Consider the following 19,837-nt stretch of genomic DNA (forward strand, 5'->3'; position numbering starts at 1 on the left):
CCACATTGGTTATATATATGTGTGTGGTTATAAGAACACTCCTCTAGGTGGCGCCATGTGCAGCTTTCTCATTTGGCCTGAGTCTTCCTTAAGAAGTAAGTCTGTTTTATTTCTTGGCCAGAGAGTGGTGCTGGCAATTCTTCAGAGAGCACCTCTTTCCCAGCTGACCGAGTATCATCAGTGTCTCAGACTTATTTCCAATTTGCCTTTTAGGTTCCCCATCTGCTGCTTACCCATCATCCCTGGTTGACTTTAAGGGTACCTGGGAACTGACTTGTGCTAGCGATTCACCCTTGGTATGTTTGGTTAGTATTACATAATACTTTTCATTTTGCATTGTTTATTCGCTTGTGCATGTGGGCTGCTCAGTTTCTATTGTTTATTCTTTTATCTGTGTGGACTGTCTACCCGAATGTATTATAAAGTCTTTAAGAGCTCTGTCTGCCTCAGGGCCCTGGCATAATACCCTGCCTGAAAGGCAGTCTGCAAATGTGCTTGCCAGTGATGTAGGTGGTGTCATGCTTCTTCAACATCTAAAGAATATATGTCCTAGGGCTGGAGAAAGAGACGGCTCAGAGATTAAGAGCACTGGCTGCTTCTGCAGACAATCTACCTTGTTCAGTTCTTATCACCCACATGATGGCTCAAAACCATCCATAACTCCAGCTCCAGGGGATCCAATGCCTTTGGCTTCTGCAGGCACCAGGTGCACACACGGCGCACAAACATAAATGCAGGCAAAACGCCCACACACATAAAATACATATTAATTAAAAAATAATCTCCATTCTAGGCTTGGTATGGTGGTGAATGCTATTGATCTCAGCACTCTAGAGGTAGGTCTAGAGTTCAAAGCTAGCCTGGTGTATATAGCTAGTTCCAGGCCAACCAGGGCCCAGTTCTAGTCTCAGCACTCTTTTAGGTACTTGGGAGCAGGAAAGTCCCTGTTCTCAAATAGTCTGTCTCTCACTCACACAGACACACTGACACACTGACACACAGACACAGACACACACACACACACGATGCCTGGTATGAAGCAGCCACACTAAGTGACTGGGAACAAAGGCACTGTATATGGTCTGCTTTCTGGATTCCCCTTCAGGCTTCCTCAGAAGAGCTTTTTCATTTTTCCGCTTGAACTCTGGAGTCCCTCCATGAGACTTCAATATGCCTTTACTGTTTTTCTTCCTTTCTTCTCCAGTCTCCAATGGCTGGGCAATAAATTGGGGTGTGTGGGGTGGGTAGGTTTCTGACCCAGGATACTAGGAGGGAGATAAGTCCTTTCTCTCTGAAGTTCAGAGAGTCTAGGATTTTGTGGTTTGCCTTCCAGACTATGGTAATCGCTCTCAAGTTCTCAGAATGGCTTATCACCCCACAGCCTGTCTCTGGTGATTTTGATTCGTAATTGTTACTTGAAGTGGCGTATATACACATTTAAGGAAAATATTTTCTTTGTGCCATTTTTCTTCTTTCGTTTGCTTCCACTTTTCCTTCCTTTCCACTGGGTACCTCCTTCAGTAGGCCAGACTGGTGTTCCAGACAGGCCTATGTACTTCCGTACTGATGTAAGCCTGGGTATTCTGTAGGGTAAACTGAACTGCTTCTTTCCTGTAATGTCTTCCAGCTCTCCCAAGCAGGGTTATTAATTAGCTTTACCATGACTTTCATACAAATGAACTCCCCATTTTTTTCTTCTGTATTGGTTCAGAGCCACACTATCCGTTAAGAATACATGCCTGCCAAGCGCAAGGACCATGCTGTAGGCGCCCGCGTTCTCCTTTCTGCATCTTAGCTGTATTTACACATAGCAGGCAGTTAATCCTTGTTTGTTGATTTAATGAACTGGAATTTTGTAACATGAGCCCTGTTTAGTTGCATAATTTAGAGTCTATTCTTCTAGAACGCACTCAACACCAGTGTGAGTTTCTGCATGGACTTCATTTGTTTGATTTAGGTTATAGGGGTATTTGCTTGGCAAATGCTTTCCAGATTCCACCAAAGGTTTAGGGATAGACCTATGCTCACACTTGGAATTTTCTCTCCCTGTTTCCTTCTTGATGTCCTTATATAGCTTTCTCCTGGGAGTTTGCTGTGTTCCTTACTTCCTGATTTCTTTCCAGTGAGTGATACATTCTCCTACTGATTGTTTTATCAATTTAAATATCAGAGCCAGGAGATGTCCCTGAGGTTGAGACAGAAGTGACAAAACATAGAGATCAATGAAGCCAAAACTTATTACTGACACTGCAATGGCACAGTTTGTCTCAGAGACTCCTCAGGAAACCGAACATGAAGTGTTGTTTTTTTCCAGTGTTTTGTGTCTCTCCAGCATGCACAAGCGCAAGCTCACACACACAGACACACACACTCACACAGAGCATGTGTGTGTGTGGGGAGACAGAGAGAGAGAGAGAGAGAGAGAGAGAGAGAGAGAGAAATACTACTTGCAATTCTTCCCCAAGCCATTTTACATTTCTGCCTCTTGACTTTGAATCTTTTGTCATTTAAGTGTTCATTTCACAGCAAGTCTACTGGCTCTTTGAAGGTATCTATGTAAAAGGAAGAGAGGTTTGTCTTCTTTGCTGTCTTGGCTAGATATCGTTTTAAAAAGCAGAGCATAACATACAGATTTTATGCTCACAACGCCACTGGAGTCCTGGCTTAGTGAGGGGAAGCATGCATGCATCAAGGGGGTGGAGAATAAGGCAAGCCAGAGGAAAGGTCTTGAAGCCCAAGACTGTGTTCATTTTTAATTTGTAGCAATGGTTATGACCTTACATTCCAGCCTGGATCAACAGGAGCAGTTCATGGAAAGCACAACCCATGAAGGCCTTAGCTTCTACAAAGGCAGAAAAATAGTATGAACATTCTCTTGCTGTTTGAGACACACTGAATTTGAATGAACACTCCCCCCATGCCCCATATACAACCTTGGATGAACAGATCGTTTTTCTATTTATTAGTAAACTGTCTCAAATTAGGAGTGTAAGAACCAAATAGAAATTTTGCTCCAATGGGATTAGTTTCTCCATCTTTTTCCCCTATTTTATTCCCCCCCACCCCCCTTTCTCTGACAGCGGAGGTAGCAGCTTGGGAGAGCTCCGCTCAGGTAGCAATCCTGCCTCAGCCTGTTGAGTACGTGGAGCTCATGGGAATGAACCACCATACCCGCGTTTTTTTGCTTTCGTTCTGAACTACTGGGCATTCTCCCAGAAGTCACCCTTAACTGTCACGGTGTAGAAGGGTCAATCCCATATTACCAGGCTGTTTAACACGGTGTGCTGGTAGGAAAATGGAAACCACCTCAGTGACCGGAAAAGTTGGAGCCGATCAGAAGGCTCTTGGAAACTTGGGCAGCTTCAATTTTCTCTTTGGGATTCAGATTTCTAACTGGAGACAGCGAGGACAGTTCCATCCACAAATCTCTCGGTGACCCCGAGGGAGCCAGTGACAATCCTTCCTCTTCCCCGTTTTCCTAAGACAGCTCTGGGGCCAGAGACCACTCGAGGAAGCTGGTAGCCGAATGGCGTTTTAGAAATAGGAGAGGGCAGCAGGGCCGCCGAGAGAGGCCCGAGGCGCAGCGCGTGGGCACCGGGCAGGGCTCCCGCGGCGCCAGCGGCCGGAGGGCAGGCGGAGGCCGCCATATTCTCGCCGACCACGCCCCGGCGGCCCCGCGGCAGGCGAAGGTCGGTGTCCGCCTGCCAGTCCCGCTCGAGCGGCCCTGACCGCCGCGCCCGGGCTCGCCGCGGAGGCGGCGGGCGAGCGGGGCGGGCAGCCGGAGGGGGGGGTTGGAGGGGGCGGGGGCGCGGAGGGGCGGGGCGAGCGGCGCGCGAGCGGTCCTGGAGGGGCCTGGGCCCCGCCCCCCGCGCCGCGGTCCCGCCCCCCGCGCCCGCCCGCCCCGCTCGCCCGCCCGCCGCCTCCCTCCCTCCCTCCCGGATCCGTGCTCCAGTTCAGAGAAAGGAGAAAATGTGTGTGTGTGGCGAGGGGGAGGGCGAGCACTGAGCAGCCGCGGCGCGCCTGGCAATCCGGCCGGGTGGGCGTCCGGCGGAGGCGGGGGCGGAGGCGGGGAGCGCGCGGCGGCCGGCTGCCCGGTTTGCGCGCGAGCCGAGTGGGCGCGGGCAGGCCGAGAGCGCCCGGAGCCGAGTCAGGCGGCGGCGAGTCAGCGGGCGCGCCGGGCGCGCGGAGCCGTCGGCGGTCGCCTGCTCGCTCGCTCGCTCGCTCGCTGCGGGGCCGCTGGGCGAACAGCCTCGGGCAGCGTCGGCGGCGGGCGCCCGGAGGGCCGCGCGCTCCCCGGGAAGGCGGCGTTTGAGCGCGGCCGGGCGCGGCGGCCTCTCCCTCGCGCGCCCCAGGCCCACGGCCCCGCTCCTCCCCGGCCCGCCTGGGCTGCGGGCCCGGCCGCTGTCCTCGCCGCGGCTCCCCTGAGCTCGTCCCTGACGCGCGCCCGGGCGGCGGGGCTCCGCGGCCGCCGCTGCCTCGGGGGAGCGAGGGCGGAGGGCGTGTGTGCGCGCGTGTGAGCAGGGCGCCGGCGGGGCTGCAGCGGAGCACTTCGGAAGAATGACTCTGGAGTCCATCATGGCGTGCTGCCTGAGCGAGGAGGCCAAGGAAGCCCGGAGGATCAACGACGAGATCGAGCGGCAGCTGCGCAGGGACAAGCGCGACGCCCGCCGGGAGCTCAAGCTGCTGCTGCTGGGTGAGTGCGGCCCCCGGGCCCCGGGGTACCCCCGGCTCGCCGCTGCCCTTCCCCGCGCGCGCCCCCGGCCGGCACCCGCACCCGCGCGCGCGCCCCCGGGGGCCGAGGGCCGGGGCTGCCCCGCGCGGGGCCGCGGCGAGCGCCTCGGGTGTGAGCCGGGGCCGTGCTCCCGGGCGCCGCGTCTGCGGGACGGCGGAGCGTCCGCGCGGGCGGCGCGGGCGGGCGATGGCGCGCGGTGCGGTGGCCCGCCGGCTTCCATTGTGGCGCGTTGTGGGGCGGAGAGGGAAGGGTGGAAACGGGGAGCACACTCGGGACGGAGTTCTGCCAGGAGAGGTGCCGGGGAAGCCTGGGCTGGCGCTCTGAAGCCACCCGGCTGCTGTGCTGGGCAGGGGCGGGGCGGGGAGGCTAGCCCATCTGCGCTCCACGGGAGCCACTAGGCCGCTGCGAGCAGCGACCCCCGAGGAGTTGCGTGGCCGGCGGATGGTGACAGGCGTCTCTCCTGCACCATTCCTGCAGGATCAAGATGAAGGATCCGGGAGGGTTGTGCTGTGTGGTTGTTGACAGCGGATGGGTAGTCTTTTGTTTAATGAGGCGACCCAGATGTATGCCTGGATTCACAGCAGTTTCTACTGGAAACCAGCACGGCCTCTCGGTTACTCTCCTAGGAACAAACAGAAACCTTTTGTTTAAAACGGACATTTTAGTATCTTGCCATCTGGGCTCCAAGGAAAACGGGAAGAGTGCGAGGAAATTTCTCTTTAATCTGGTTAAAAAAACGAAACAAAACACGACAGCCCAGCGTTCTGCTTTAACACAAAGTTAGCAAGCCAATGCCCCTTTAAAATAGGAATTATATTGATTATTATCTCCGAGAGAATGCTCCGAATCAAGCGATCAGGGTTCACGTACAAGCTAGCATGACATAACTCTAGGCTATTGTGGTAGGGAAGGCATTGCAGGAACAGGCCTGAAAAATGTCTGCACTTGTGTTTATTTGTATGAGTAAAAATAACGCTTCTCAAACATTTCTGTAAGAAAAGGATATTGCATTGTTAGTTCGGATTTGAGAAGCGTCCTCCCCCCCCCCCCTTTGTTATCTGGAGCATTCCATCTGCTGGCTCCAGGAGCCCATTACCTTTGGGACTGAAATGCTTATGTACTGGATCGCTTACAGTCAGGAGCAAAATATCATCGTCACAAATGGTTACCAGTGTTGTTTCCCTTGCCTTTGCTAAGGCCTTCATATTGAAATCAAATTAGGTGAATGTGTACATATAAATATAAAGTATTTATAAAGGACAGAAGTCAAGGAGCTGAATGGAAAGGTGGGCTTCAGGGCAATGAAGCCAAGGGAATGGGAAGGCTGGATAAGGTTGCCCACCCTTGCCATTTCTTCTTCTCATGGCTGAAAACAGAATGTCTTTTAAATTTTTTTTTTTTAAATTGAGAAAGGAAAAGCAAGGGCAAGTGGAATAAATATACAGTGTTCCAGTATACAATTAAGAGGGAAAACATGTGTTTTAGAGATTTTCTCTGAGACCTGGGTTTTAATTTTCCTTTGTTTACAGTCTTCGTATGTTTGTGTTTAGCAAGGAACAGGGCATTTGAGGTCTCGTTAACCAAACTTATTTGCCTGAAATTTGACAGCTCGAGGTTTTCTAGCAGTTATGCCTTAGGTTTGTCAGAGGGCTCAGGTTCAAATGCCTGAGAGGGGAATACACTCACAGAGATACGTAATTACAAGTTGTGTATTTAATAACACACCTTACTTTATAAAATGAACCTGGAAACGATTTCCCCAAGGGAAAAAAAACCTACAGTTCTACTGCTAAAAAGGTGGTAGGTATAAGTGTGCGGCAGCCCTCCCCCCAACTTATTATATACTTGAGTAGGGTTTAACACAGCCCCACCTCACCCATCAAAGACAGACTGTTGGAGGTGGTAGAAAATTTGCTGTTGATTCAGCACCTTCATCCACGACCAACATTTTAAAAAATCACACAGTTCTCTGTCACAAACAGGAGCCCTGGACATCATAACAATCACGACTGCTCTCAGTCCAGATAGGCTTCTTTGCAAATGCAGTGCCCACACTATTTGTGTACTCATGATAGTCACCAAGTGTAAATTTCTCTCTGTGTTTATGGGTCTAAGTTCAGCAGGGAAATGAGGGTTGAGTTGAGTGAGGGAGTATTTGGGGGAGGGGCTCCTTCCTGGCCTACTGCTCTTTGAGTACTCTTCATTTCCTGGTTATTTTGTCCGTTTTACCAACATCCATCCAGAGGAGATCACAGAGTGTATTCCGTCACATTTTAAAGTTCTTTTTACATCTGTGACCACTTATTTACATGGAGGGATCACCCTTGTGTTGAAAGGAAGTTCTGTGTATTCAGAGTAACTTTTAGCTCCAGGCTGACACTCATGGAAAGGGTTTGCTCAGCAAGGGTGCAATGCATTGTTCACCTACTCATTTACTTACTAATAATACAGCAATATTACAAGACAGGCTATCTGACTGGATAATCGCGTGTGCCAGTAACATCTGGGCTCTCGTGAGCCATTCCCCAGCACCTGTGCCAGTGTGTCTCCTCTACAGTGCTTTTTGATTTCACTCTTCTTGAAGAATGATCTCTTAACATTTTGCCACAGTAAAGAGTTTCATTCTAACTCAGTGACTTTTGTCCCATTCTCTTTAGTTTGTGCATATTAGTGTTCGTTTTATTTGACACCTTCAAAGAAAACTTTGTGTTCTGTATGGAACGTAGAATGTGGTAGAAAGTATTTGACACCTCACATTTACTGGGTGTAAAGCACGTTGTTTTGCCTTGATAATTGAAATATGCATATTCATTAAATATTTCTTTCGGTGGTACATAGTTCGCAGGATTTAATTATTGATTTGTCTTCAAGTCTCTGAGGAACAAATGGCTCTGAAGGTCTGCTTTAGGTTGTAGATATTCAATGGGAAGTTTTTTTCGGTTTCTTGAGGATATCTCCTCTCCATTGTCCTGTTGTTTTTACATGTGTTTAATATCTTTACTCTGTAGACCTTAGTCATCAAATTAGCAAATTCCTTTATTGATGGATTGATTCCTCCTATTAAAAACAGGCAGAGTTTAGGTCAGTCTTATGTGGAAGAATACATGTATTTGCCCTTTGAAAGGAGTTACAGACTCATTGTTACATTGTTACCATTGTTACATGTTCCACTCTGCAAGCTTCTGAGGGTAGGATTGGTTCGTTTTTGTTAACTACTAAATTCTAGCATCTAGGACAGTGTCTGTAAGAGTGGTCTTAGTCAGTATTTGCTGAATAAATTATTTTGTGCTCTTCATTCTCTGAGCCAGTGAGTTAGGCATGCATCCGCACATGCTGTGTTTTATGCTGGGCATGTTAGGACGGGAACAGTTTTGGATACTGGGACTCGAACCAAGCATCTCACGCTTACTGGCAAGTGCTGCCATATGGAGCCTCGGCCCCTCTTTTCACTTTTTGAGACAAGGTCTCATTAAGTTGTGTAGGGAAGCTTCAAATTTGGGTCCTCCTACTTCATTCTCTTGACCAGCTGAGATCACAGGCCTGTTCCACTAGGCCGAGGTCAGTCATGCTTATAGACTTATAGAATGTAAGTTTAAAGAAAAACAGTCCATTGTATACTTTGATTACTGTTTATTATATAAAGGCTAGTTTAAAAGTGTCGTATTTTCTCCCCTGATATTGATCACAGTGAATTTTTAATATTCCCTTGCTGACCAAACTGATTTTGTGATTAATGCATACAGTGACATGAAGGGACGTAGACTGTTAGGAACTGTATTGTATTGAAAATTGCAGGTGTAAAGTAGTCTCAGATCTGGGAGTCTGGGAGTCCGGGAGTGGGTACACAGTAAGTACCTTCCAAGTCCCCATCAGGAGCTGTCAGGGTTGGCTACCCTGAACCTTTGAATATAAGCGTTTTGGAGATATCAGAATAGGATGTTGCTGTAAAGATTGACCAGTTTTTTTTTTTATATACTTAAAAAAACATCTTTAAAGTGTTGAATATATTTCTAAATATCAAGATTTATTTGGATGTATCTCCTCTTTTTTTTTTAAAAAAAAAATTAAGTATTTATAGCTGAAGGCAGAAACAGAATGTCCCACAGAAAGCCAAGCTTTAGTCCTTAGGCTTCATAGAGCTGTGTGTCTTGCCTGGCCTCACCTGTCATATCTGTCAGTCCTGGATTTGGGATCATTTATTTATCAGAGAACTTTGGACTAAACTAAAAACCCTGCTGAAGGTTATTCTGTGACATGATTCTGTTCAAACGTTTGTACGTAGGGGTAAAAAAGAGAACCATAGAATGTAGTAGCTGTTTTGTTTACTACAGTAAATTTGGTAGCTGCTGCTTCTTTTTTCTTTTTCTTTTCTTTCTTTTTTTCTTTTTTTTTTTAAAAAAAAAAAAAAAAAAACCAGCCCAGTTCTTTACAAGGTGGCTTATGTTCATTTTTCAGAAGTGCTCAATAAAGATAGTTAGGGTTTTCATTTCGGATGAAATTTTAAGGACCCGAAACAGCTTTTGTAACTATGAGGCTATGTGTGCCATGCTAAACTTAGCAGGAAAAGGGAAAAGATTATTTTTTTTTCTTTTCACGATACAGGCAAGCTTTGTGTTGAAGAAGAAATGAACAGGATTTTCCAGGGTGATGTTACTCCTAGCGTCCCTATCAGTTTTTCTCCTAAGGGGGCTGTTATTCTGTTGATGTTAGTGGGATGCTGATTGGCTGTTGAAGAGTGAACATAGGGAGTGAAGGGGATGGCTTGAAAGAGAGAAGCCATTTTCAGGTTGGGATGTTTTCTCCTTAAGAAGGCAGAGGGGCCCTCTCCTGCAGGCCTGGTATATTGGGTTGAGGGGGATGCATATATTTGTAGCAACAGATTTAAACTCATTTCCTGGCTGAAGAGGCAGGCAGAGACAATTTCCAAGAGGAAACTTGTACAGTGACTTTGAGACAGTCATTAAGATTGGTGCAGAATTAATCCTAGGGAAGTGTGGATAGCAGTAGAAGGGAAGAGGTGTGATTGTTCCTAATTAAATCTGTGGCGGCACCTGACCATGCAGTAGACAGAGCGTTTTCTCTTCTTCTGCTGAATGGAGTAACATGAAGGAAAGCTATTCTCAGGCCCGGATAACTGTTCTGTGTAAGCAGCTGTTGCTAATGTAGTAGAGGACGTTCCATGACCACATTTGATTAGTTATGTCACTGCTATGTAGAAGTCTGAGTTCTTACCTAATGAGTGGCAATAAGACAAAAGGAGCTATCCGTAATGGCAAGATGAATTAGAGTCCAAAGAGGTTGTGAATCTGCATGACACAGAAAAACAGACATGTTATGGTATTGTGAGCCCCAAACTGAATTTGCCCGGTTAGTTAGGCCCTCATAACCTACCTGTCTTTTCTGAAGCCAGCACTGAATACTTGTTAAAAGTCTTTGTTTTTTATTTTTTAGTGCAAGGGACTGATTGAACCCAAGGATGCATGTGTGCTAACTGTGTGCTCTACTGCTGAACTATACCTCCACCCTCTTTGTAGTTCAGTATTAAAGAACAAAAATAGTATTGTCCATAAGTAAATTTTGAAGATCTCTCAAATCCATGGACTAAGCAAATACTTCCTAGTTATTGGAAAAATAAACCTTTCCTCCAGAATTTCTTCCCAGTCATATATTAATGATCGCTACCTATTTGATGTTGTCCACGTGAAATGTTAAGCACTTCTGCATGCAAAAAGTTCTGTGCTACGTGAAATGCTGCTTGGTAACGCGCCAGCAGGAAGGACTGAGTTTCTAGGCTTGTTTCTTGGCTGTTGCTTATGTTGCCTTGCTGACTGGCTTTCCTGTTGCTGCTTCATGACAAAAGACAAGGCAAAGTGTGTTGTAGACCACTGTGGGAGCCTTTCTGGAGCTCACTCAGGCAGGGAAAGTAGATGGTCTGGAGAACGTGTATGTGGGTTGTTTCCTTGAATTTGGCTATTCTTTTTCTTGTAACTGAGAATCTGTGGGTGGCCAGTGTTCTGTTTCTTACTGATGGAAGCTCCTGGAGGGCAAAGATAGTGGCTCCTGGATCTTTGTGTCTCAGCATCACCTCAAGCGTAGCTGATCTTACCTTGGCTTTCTTTTCACTAACTAGGGGTATGGATGCAGCTGGATTTCCACAAGAAAGCAGAGTAGTTGAAGGGAATGAATGTAGATCTCTTGCTTTTTTTCTAATGGGTACCATCCTTGTGTTCTCCATTTTCCACTCGGCTTTGTTGAGTAGTGGGCTACCTAGGGCAAACAGTAAGAGGTGCTCTGTGTTTCAGAGGTGGGGTGCTTGTGGCCTCCTGGCTTCTTGTCCTTTTCTGCTGAGGATGCTTCCCTGTCACTTTGCTTCAGGGTGAAAAGCCAGAGGTGCAGCTGCGTCCAGTGGAGTGTTGGACACACCTGAGACCTTTGAAATCTCAGAACCCTGGGCACATTTATTGCAGGGTTAATCTTGGATTGTGACCAGTTGGATTGCGTTAGAAACAAAGTAGTTTCAAGGAAGTGTTTAATGGATTGTAGTGCAGTTGGGATCTGATGTGTTATTAATGTCATTATAGTCCTGAAACAGAAGGGAACAATAATTGATCTACAAATTAAGGAAAAAGAGGTAGAGTGAGGTTTTCTGGCTCTGCTACAGGAAGTGAACATTTATGTTTAGAATCCAGTATGTATATTCCTTGGAGATAGCCTTGTGATTCCTCCTCCCCCAATCCCTACCCCTCCTCCCCCACTTCGGAGAACTGAAAATATGAATGAATCGCTTCTTCCAAGAATCTACCTTTTTTTTTTTTTAATCATTACTTATTAAAAGCTGGAATTAGAATTTCTTTTGTTTCTTTTTTGTGTTTTAAAGACATGTTTTGTTTTTAGTATTTCTGTCTTACTGTCTTTGCTGTAGGGGCATGGCCTCTTTGTCATCACTTATTCCGTGGTAGCCACAGCTGTCTGTAGAAGTGCTTGCAATTTGCCCAGCTCTTCTTCAGGCTTACAGCCTTGGGTGCCAGACGCTATATGAATACTACCCACCTGTTTATATTCTTTTAATGCTAGTGAGGGTCCTCACATGTCCCTGTGTGCATGTTTTCTCAGACTTAAGGGACCTTCCTAGTTCTGTCAGACATCATGTGACAGTGATCTGGTGAGGGAAGTTGGGTTTGTGATAGAGTAAAGGAGATGATTAACTTTCTTTTGCACTTCTTACTGTGGTCTGAAAAACAAAACACGTCATTACCGAACAGAATGTCAGATCCTTTTTTCTTCCTTTTCCAGAGGGCAGGGACTTGAGATTGGTTCCTGATTATCAGCAGAGAGTTAGTGAGCCAGTGCAGGACAATCTAATGGGATGCTGGGTTTACAAATAGGATGCTGTGTGTTTACTGGAATGGGGAAAGTCCTACGGGCTGTCAGCATGTGGAGTAACAGCACATCTTCCTTATGCAGTGCTTTGAAAATTCTGCTCTCAGTTATTTGAGAGCCTTAATAGCATCTCTCTGATTGCATTTCCATACAAGTCATTAGGAGGATGTGTTTTTGTTATATCCAGTCAGCCAGGGGTACACCCTTTTATGGGTGGATGTGTGTGTCCATGTGTATTTCAAGGTAAAGATGCAGTAGTATTTTTTTTTTTTTGCCACATGAATTGATATTTTAGGGTCTTTACTTCACAGAATGTTGAGCAGATGCAATTTTCCTCTTGTCCTAGAGAGATGACCCATTTCCTGCGACTTGTTCTAATAATACAGAATGACTTTAATTCTTGTTCATAGTTTGCCCTTAAAAGAATTCAGGGTACTTAAGTATTTAACTCTCTTCTCTCTGTAGCTCTCTTGGTATATTTTTGAGGATTGACAAGTCACACAGTTATGGTATGTTCTGGTAGTTGTGTATATCTTCCTCAGCCTGTGATAGGCAGTCAGTGTTCCTGCCCTAGTTGTCTTGATTTTTATTTTTCTTCCCTATAGAGTGGTCTTAGAGCTAACTCTGTTCATTTGTTTAGTCAGTTTTTTTTTAATTTTTATTTTTTTATAGAGAAATAGAATGAAGAAAATAAATCAGAAAGATCTACAAGGACCATCTACACTTACAAACTCTCTTATTTTTTGTAACCGTGGACCTCAGTTACTTTCATCTGTGGATGAGGGGTCTGAGTATGTGGGAGTGGGGAGGGTACCCTCCTCCTTTCATGAGCTTTACAAGGAAGCAGTGTCAGTCTGGTGGGCTCCTGCTGACTGACTTGGATCTTCTCTCTCCTTGTTGCAGTGACTCCAGCCCTGCTGGTGGTAATGGTGGGTTGGACAGGGTGCTCAGTAAGCAAGGCCTGAGAACGAGGCCTTAGTTGTTCAGCACTCCCTCCTGCTGCCTGGCATGCTGCTGATAGTAGCTGTGTCTTCACAGGGAGTGGTATCAGAATCCTTCTGTCATATCAGCATGGTTCTCTTGCTTCCTGCAGGAAATGCCACATCCTGGGCGGCACGGGTGGAGCCAGGGAGGCCGTGCCTGTCTCTGTCCAGGCAGGGCCTGGTCTGCCTTTCTCTCTCTCTCTTTCTTTGTCTCTGTCTCTCTCTTTCCCCTTGCCAGCTTCCTCTGACTTGGCCCTTTTGTTGTCTCACTGGGCTTTCAGCATTGCTTCTACTAGTTTACATGTAATCTCTGCTCCCCATTTTCTGTGAGTGATCTCTGGTGGGGCTTATGAGTTGAGCATTAATGCTTCACATTCCAAAGAGGGGCACAGGGGGGCTCTTGTATTTGGATCTAGTAGGAAAGATGCATCCAGGAAAATGCAGCAGTGAGTGGAGAATTTGTGTTCATATCTTTATATCACTGTGCCCCTGTCTTCTTGGGTCTTATAGTATACCTAGGAAGATATCTGAGGCTGGGATCTATAGAGAAAGAATGTCACACTTTTTTTGTTTTAGATGTATTTGATGCTGTGACCTCTGCACCGTTCTAGTTGGCATAGGCACAGTTAAGAGGAACCTTAAGAAAGCAACTTCCTGTGTCCCTTGTCTGCATCTCTTGAAAGGCTGTAGTCAAAGAAGCAACAGCAGGACTCTAACTGAGGTCTTAGGAAAACTGGGAAGAGCCAGATTCTGCCAGAAGTGACAGGCTGATGACTGTCGCAGCCAAGCCCTGCTTCCCCTGGGCTTCTGTGTTCTTGTTATCTTAGCATCAGGCTTTTGACTTTGCTCATGGATTTGTGGTTGGATGGTGCTAGGGCAAGAAAAGTCCCAAGGTAGAGGATAGAGATAGGATCCAGTGTGTGAAAAGGCAGAGGGTGCAGCTGTGGTAGGCCCCCGTGTGTGTGTCTTCACCAGTGTCTGGAAGGGAAGCAGAGGAGCAAAGGAGAAAAAAAAGGAGCAGTGTTCCCCCTTTACTCTGGCCTGACAGGGAGAGCAGCCAGTGCTGTTTCCCCCTCCAGCTCGCCCCCATTGCATGTCTTGGTTTTGCTCCTCACTCCTTAGGGCCTTTCCTATATTAGCGTTGGGAGATGCACAGTCAAGGAAGCTTGGGTTGGATGGGGGGACTGTGTGTTATAGTCACTCTCCTGCAGATTAGGGTACTGAGCACAGAGCCCATGCTCAGCAGAGTCTAGCAAAGAGCCATCCACATGTAAAAAGAAAGTTTGCAGTGTGGCTGCGCCATGGCTTTTCTTAATTTTTGTCTTCTGTCACCTCTTTGATGTGCTTAGAAATATGTCTGTTCTGATCTCCTGTGATAGGTTATGAGGATGCATCTTGAGCCATCCTTGTCTAGGCAATGCTTTTATTTGGCTTGATTCTCCTGTAGCAGAGCACATGTTGGTTGTCCAAAGCAACAAGAAAATAAGAAATATCATGACCTATTCTTGCCGCGAAGAATTGTACTCAGATAGAGGCAGGTCTTGCAGAGAGAACTTACAAGTTTTAGTTTAGGCACCTATCAAGGTGTCATCATCTTCAAATCTATTGCAGGCTTTTTCTTTTTCTTTTTTTAAGCCTGGAGTCTCATGTAGCTCAGGCTGGTCTTGAATTCATTAACTATGTCATCAAACTTCACTCTGTAGCTGAGGTTCATTTTTAAATTCCTCTCCCTCCTAAGTGCTTGATTTATAGACATGGGCCACCAGCATCAATTCAGTGTGGTGCTGGGGATGGAACCCAGGCGTGGAATCCAGGGCTTCTTGCATGCTAGGCAAGCTTCCTCTAATTGAACCATATCCCCAGTCCTCTAGTGTAGACTTTCATGAAGAAATTTGCGTATTCGCCTGCACACTGGCCATTGAACCTAAAACCAGGTGCTTACTGAGCCTGTGTTCCTCAGTGAATTACACCTGAGCCCCCTTCCCTAACATTTTAAAGAATGCTCAGTGTCTGTTTCTAGTTGAGACAGCATTAAAACAGAGCTGCACCTAACCACAATACCAGCTGAATGGGATTTCTTGACTCAAAATGTGGGAAAATGTATTTTGAAAAAATGAATAATTTGAAAAAACTGGGGTGCTAGAACAAAAGATACTTGAAACCAGTCCCTAGTTTCATGACTCGTTTTCTTATGGAGCTAATGTTTTGCAGCACATTCTTGGCTTGCAGTGGTGAGTCTGGAGGAGAAGGAACTTGCTGTGTCCAACGAATAATGCTCTGTGGGTATTCTTTTATTTTTGAGGCAGGGTTTCACTCTGTAGCTTTGGCTGTCCTGTGGCTCACTATGTAGACCAGGCTGGCCTCAGATGTACAGAGATCCACCTGCCTCTGCCTCCTGAGTGAGAGTTCCTGTATTTCTTTTATTGGGCCATTTAAGATGTTCCCTTAAAAATGATAATCCATGTCAGACACTTGTTTCTTATGGTGATAGGTCCCATACTTTTCCTGTACATACTACATTTTCTTTGTAGAGAGTTAATTTTTTTAGTGGAAATGATAAAATGAAAGACCTTTGAGAAACTTTGTTGTTGGTCGTTTTTTTTTTTTTTAGGACTTCCTTCTCCAGACCATGCGTACTTTGGAAACTGAGTCTTTAGGGTTTTTCTAAGTCTTCAGAGTCTGTGAATTGCTCCTTGAATTACAGTGTATTCTTAAAGGATTAATTTGGCAATGTCCTGTGCATCAATAGACCCAAGTCACAGGGTTACACAGTTAATTTTTTATATTATATGTTATTTATACTTAGTAAAAATATTCTTTCTTTGTAGTATTGAATTTATATCAATTTAGTCTTTTTTTAGAATTAGAAGTGAGCAGTTAATATTTTCTCACATGATTTAGTTGTTTCTAAAACAGTTTTAAAAAGTTTAATAGTGAGAAAACCATTGCAATTAATATAAAGTTTTAAGTTTGAGACAAATGTTTTTCTCACTTGAGAATTTTCTTATACTCTTAAATACATTATATTTTTATGTTAAAGTTTGATTAAATGACAGTCCATTCTGTTAATTATATTTTTGTCTTGTTTTTCAGTGATCATGAAATTATAGAAACAGTGTAGTAGTTTTCACATACAATTGAAAAATGGTTTTAAAATTAATTCATAATTATATCCAAAATGCTCCAATATAACCTAAGAACTATGGCTGTTTTCTGGGTTTCCTTTCTATTCTGTTGTTTTTAGTGTTTCTTGCATAGGAGTGATCATGCTGTCCAGTTCAATACTACTGTAAGCATGTTCTGTGTGGCACTGTAGCGTTCACACTTGCATCTGAGATGGGTATGTAATGCTCCATATAGATGAATTAGACTAATTTGTTCAATTCTTGTCTTTAAAATTTTATTTTATGTATATCAGTGTTTTGCCTTCATATATGTTTATGCACTCTGCGTGTGGGAGTCGGAAGAGAGCGTTTGGTCCCCTGGAGCTGGAGTCACACATGCTTGTAAACCAGCACGTGGGAGCTGGGGAACTGAGCCCGGGTCCCCTGAAGAGCAGCAAGTGCCCTTAATCACCGAGCCGCATCTCCAGCCCCCCAGTTCTTTTCTGTTTTGACATGTAGGTTTTTCTGTTTCTGTTTTGGCCTGTGTATTTGTTTTGAAGACAGGCTCTGACAGTGCAGCTCTCACAGTCCTGTGAGTTCAAAGAGCCTGGCTTCTCTGCCTTCTGGGTGCTGGGGTTAAATACATTTCACCACAGTGTGTGACTCGCAATGTTCCTTTTTAGAATACCTGATGAAGTTCTGAGTGTGTAGCTTATTAAAGCAAACAAGTGATACATACAAATTCTGTTTCAGGGTCAGAAGATATGAAAAAACAATGTGATTCTTACACGATTGTATTTACTTCCACTGTGAGCAGTGTTGTGGGGAATCCTTGCATTTGTAATCTGAAGATGTGTGTTCAGTCACTAGTGGCGGTCATCATGGCCAAATTTGTTTTTAGTTGAATTTCTTGTTCTTTTAAACTTGTCTCTTTATTTCTTTTGCTTATTTATGTGTTCCAGCCATACAACTCTTAACCGGTCTTTTTCTTTTCCATTGTTTTGTATAATTCAGTAGCTTATTATTATATCAAGCCAAATTTGTTGATCTTTTGGTATATTCTATTTTCAAATAAATCTTTTTAAAAGATTTATTTATTTATACATATGAGCACTCTATCTGCATGTATGCCTGCATTACAGAAGAGGGCATCAGATCTCATTATAGATGGTTGTGAGCCACCATGTGGTTGCTGGGAATTGAACTCAGGACGTCTGGAAGAGCAGACAGTGCTCTTAAACTCTGAGCTATTTCTCTAGCCCATAAAAATGGTAATGTTCTGTAGATACTCCATGAAAATCCAGCTTATTGCCTTGTTATACATACAAATTAAATGGAATGAGTGTAGTGATATTGTCAGTGTTGTATGGTTCTTTTTGAACATGGAATTAAAGTATGCAGGTAATTCACACTTTATAAGCTGTTCAATATATAATAGTTTATTCAATAATACTGTGTGTTGTTATATTAATATAAAAATTTCACATCGTGATTACAGATTTTATCATTGCACTGGGCTGGTATGTGTTTGTATGTGTTTGTATGTTTGAGGTTGAACCCAGGCCTGGCACATGAGTTCTATGTAGATGGCTCCCTGTACCCAGTGTATTTGAATCATATGGGAGGTGGCTAGTTTGCATGAGCTCCTAAAGGCTGTTTTTACAGATTTCATCTCAGCTTTACAAAACTCAGTCTCTTCACTTTGGTGGTTTGAAGTTAGCTGTGGTAGGAATTCTTTACCATAGACATTGGCTTCTTTGATGAAGTTTGACTGAAGCTCTGATCTGTAGGTACAGTAATAGGTCATTTTGAGTCATTTTATTGCTCTGTTCCTTTGGGAGAACAATAGTAGTAGGCTTTCCTCTAGGCCCCTGACTTACATAGTCTCAGGTTTTTTTGGCTGCTTTAGCAGTTTCAGGTGTGGGTTCCATCTCAGTCACATGATGACTGCCACTAGTGACTGAACGCACACCTTCAGATTACAAATACAATGGTTCCCCACAACACTGCTCACAGTGGAAGTAAGTAGACTTTAAATTCAAATTTTAGAAAGTGTTTGGTTATTCCCATAACATCTGTGCCACTGTTGTACCAGTATATTTTGCAGCCGGGTCACTGTTGAAGGTCTAAGGGCTTGTAGTGGGATGAGAATGATAATTACTTCTTTGCTGTGGTGTATGGTATCTCCTAGCACCGAGAGCCCTAGGCAGCAGGGTGACGCTTATAGTGGGGCACCAGCCTGGCTTTTCTGTATTTGATGACATAAGTGTTGTCTTTAGCAATAGGGCCTTACTGTCAGGTTGTGGGGAACAATCAATTGCTTTGGCAATAACTTGTGATGTTTGGGGAGGAGGGGCTTCCATGGGACCCCTTTGGTCATGATTTAATCCTGGCATTGGAGACTTTACTTGCTGGCATAAGATGTCTGGTTGGGGCATTGCCTACCCCTTTTATTTGGTGACTCCATTTAGATTCCTTTCATATATGTTTGTATTTTGGGAAGCCTTTATAATCCTAGGTTACCATGTGGCTTTTCAAATGGCCTTTAGGGTTAGTTACCATCTCTTCAGCCTATCTTACTGATGTGTGCTACCGCAAACTGGCTTAAAAATCACTTTAAACTTGAAAATTAGTAATATATCTCTACAACTTTGAAAGGATGCGCCAGGCTAAAAACTGCATGGGGAGAGCTGGCCAGACTGTCTAACAGACTTTGCTGTGTGTGAAGTTGTTCTAGGCAGAGAAGTTTTTAATTATTATGAAGCCCAGGTTGTCAGCTTTTTCTTTGTTGCTTGTATTTTCAGTGCCAGATATTAAGAAACCATGGTTAAAATTCAAGGTCATGAATGGTTTTCCTTCCAGCTGTACTGAGTTTTATAGTTTTAGGCATGCATGCAAGCTTTTGGTCCAGTTTGGTCTGGTGTGACTTGATCTTTGCATATGGTATCAAGCAGGGTTCTGGCTTCTTTTTTTTGTTTTGTGTTTAGACATAGCCCCTCACTATGTGATTCCAAATTGGGCTCCATCCTGCTGTGTAGCTCAGGCTGGCCTCAAAATCATCTTCATCCAGCCTGTATTGTATATATGATTTTATCACGCACACTTTGGTTTTGTTTGTTTTCTTTGCTAAAACTTTTCACTGCTACATACCCATTTGTTTTTTTCTCTCCTTCTCCTTAGACCCCCTTTCTTTCCCTCCTCTCTTCTCTCGTTTCTTTTCTCTATCCCTCTTTCATCCCCTTACTTTCCCTTTTTCAGTTTTCTTGATACAGGGTCTCATACAGCCCAGGCTGTCTGCCTGACCTTCCTGCCTCAGCTTTCCAAGTGCCGGGATTGCAGGTGGAACCTTTACATAAACTGGACCTCTAATTTTATAATTTTGAACATGGATGTCTATGTCACAGCACTTCATCAGAGGGAAGACGTATCCATGGTCCTTGGATGCTCTTGGCATGTTCCCTACTCATTTCCTTTTGATGTATTTGCTCTAGATTTATTGTACTTTTTCTCTGACTGATTAAAATCCTTAAGTTCTTTAATATTTTTTGACTTAAATTAGGACTGTTGAAGGCTTTGCATTTCTCTATTTGTTATCTTTTTGTAGATATTCTAAAATTATGATATTTATTATCCCTTGC

General features: G+C 44.7%; 1 protein-coding gene across 1 annotated transcript in view; it reads left to right on the top strand.

Annotated features, from left to right (window-relative positions):
- Positions 1-4,375: 4,375 nt before the first annotated feature.
- Gnaq (G protein subunit alpha q) overlaps positions 4,376-19,837 on the top strand; it is a 230,554-nt gene continuing 215,092 nt past the window's right edge. Inside the window, exon 1 of the mRNA XM_021659255.2 lies at positions 4,376-4,693. Within this exon, the coding sequence (XP_021514930.1) occupies positions 4,558-4,693 (136 nt within the window). The 5' untranslated portion in view covers positions 4,376-4,557. The remainder of the gene's footprint in view (positions 4,694-19,837) is intronic.

The sequence above is a fragment of the Meriones unguiculatus genome, chromosome 1 (assembly GCF_030254825.1).
Source record: "Meriones unguiculatus strain TT.TT164.6M chromosome 1, Bangor_MerUng_6.1, whole genome shotgun sequence".
In the NCBI taxonomy this organism is placed as follows: domain Eukaryota; kingdom Metazoa; phylum Chordata; class Mammalia; order Rodentia; family Muridae; genus Meriones; species Meriones unguiculatus.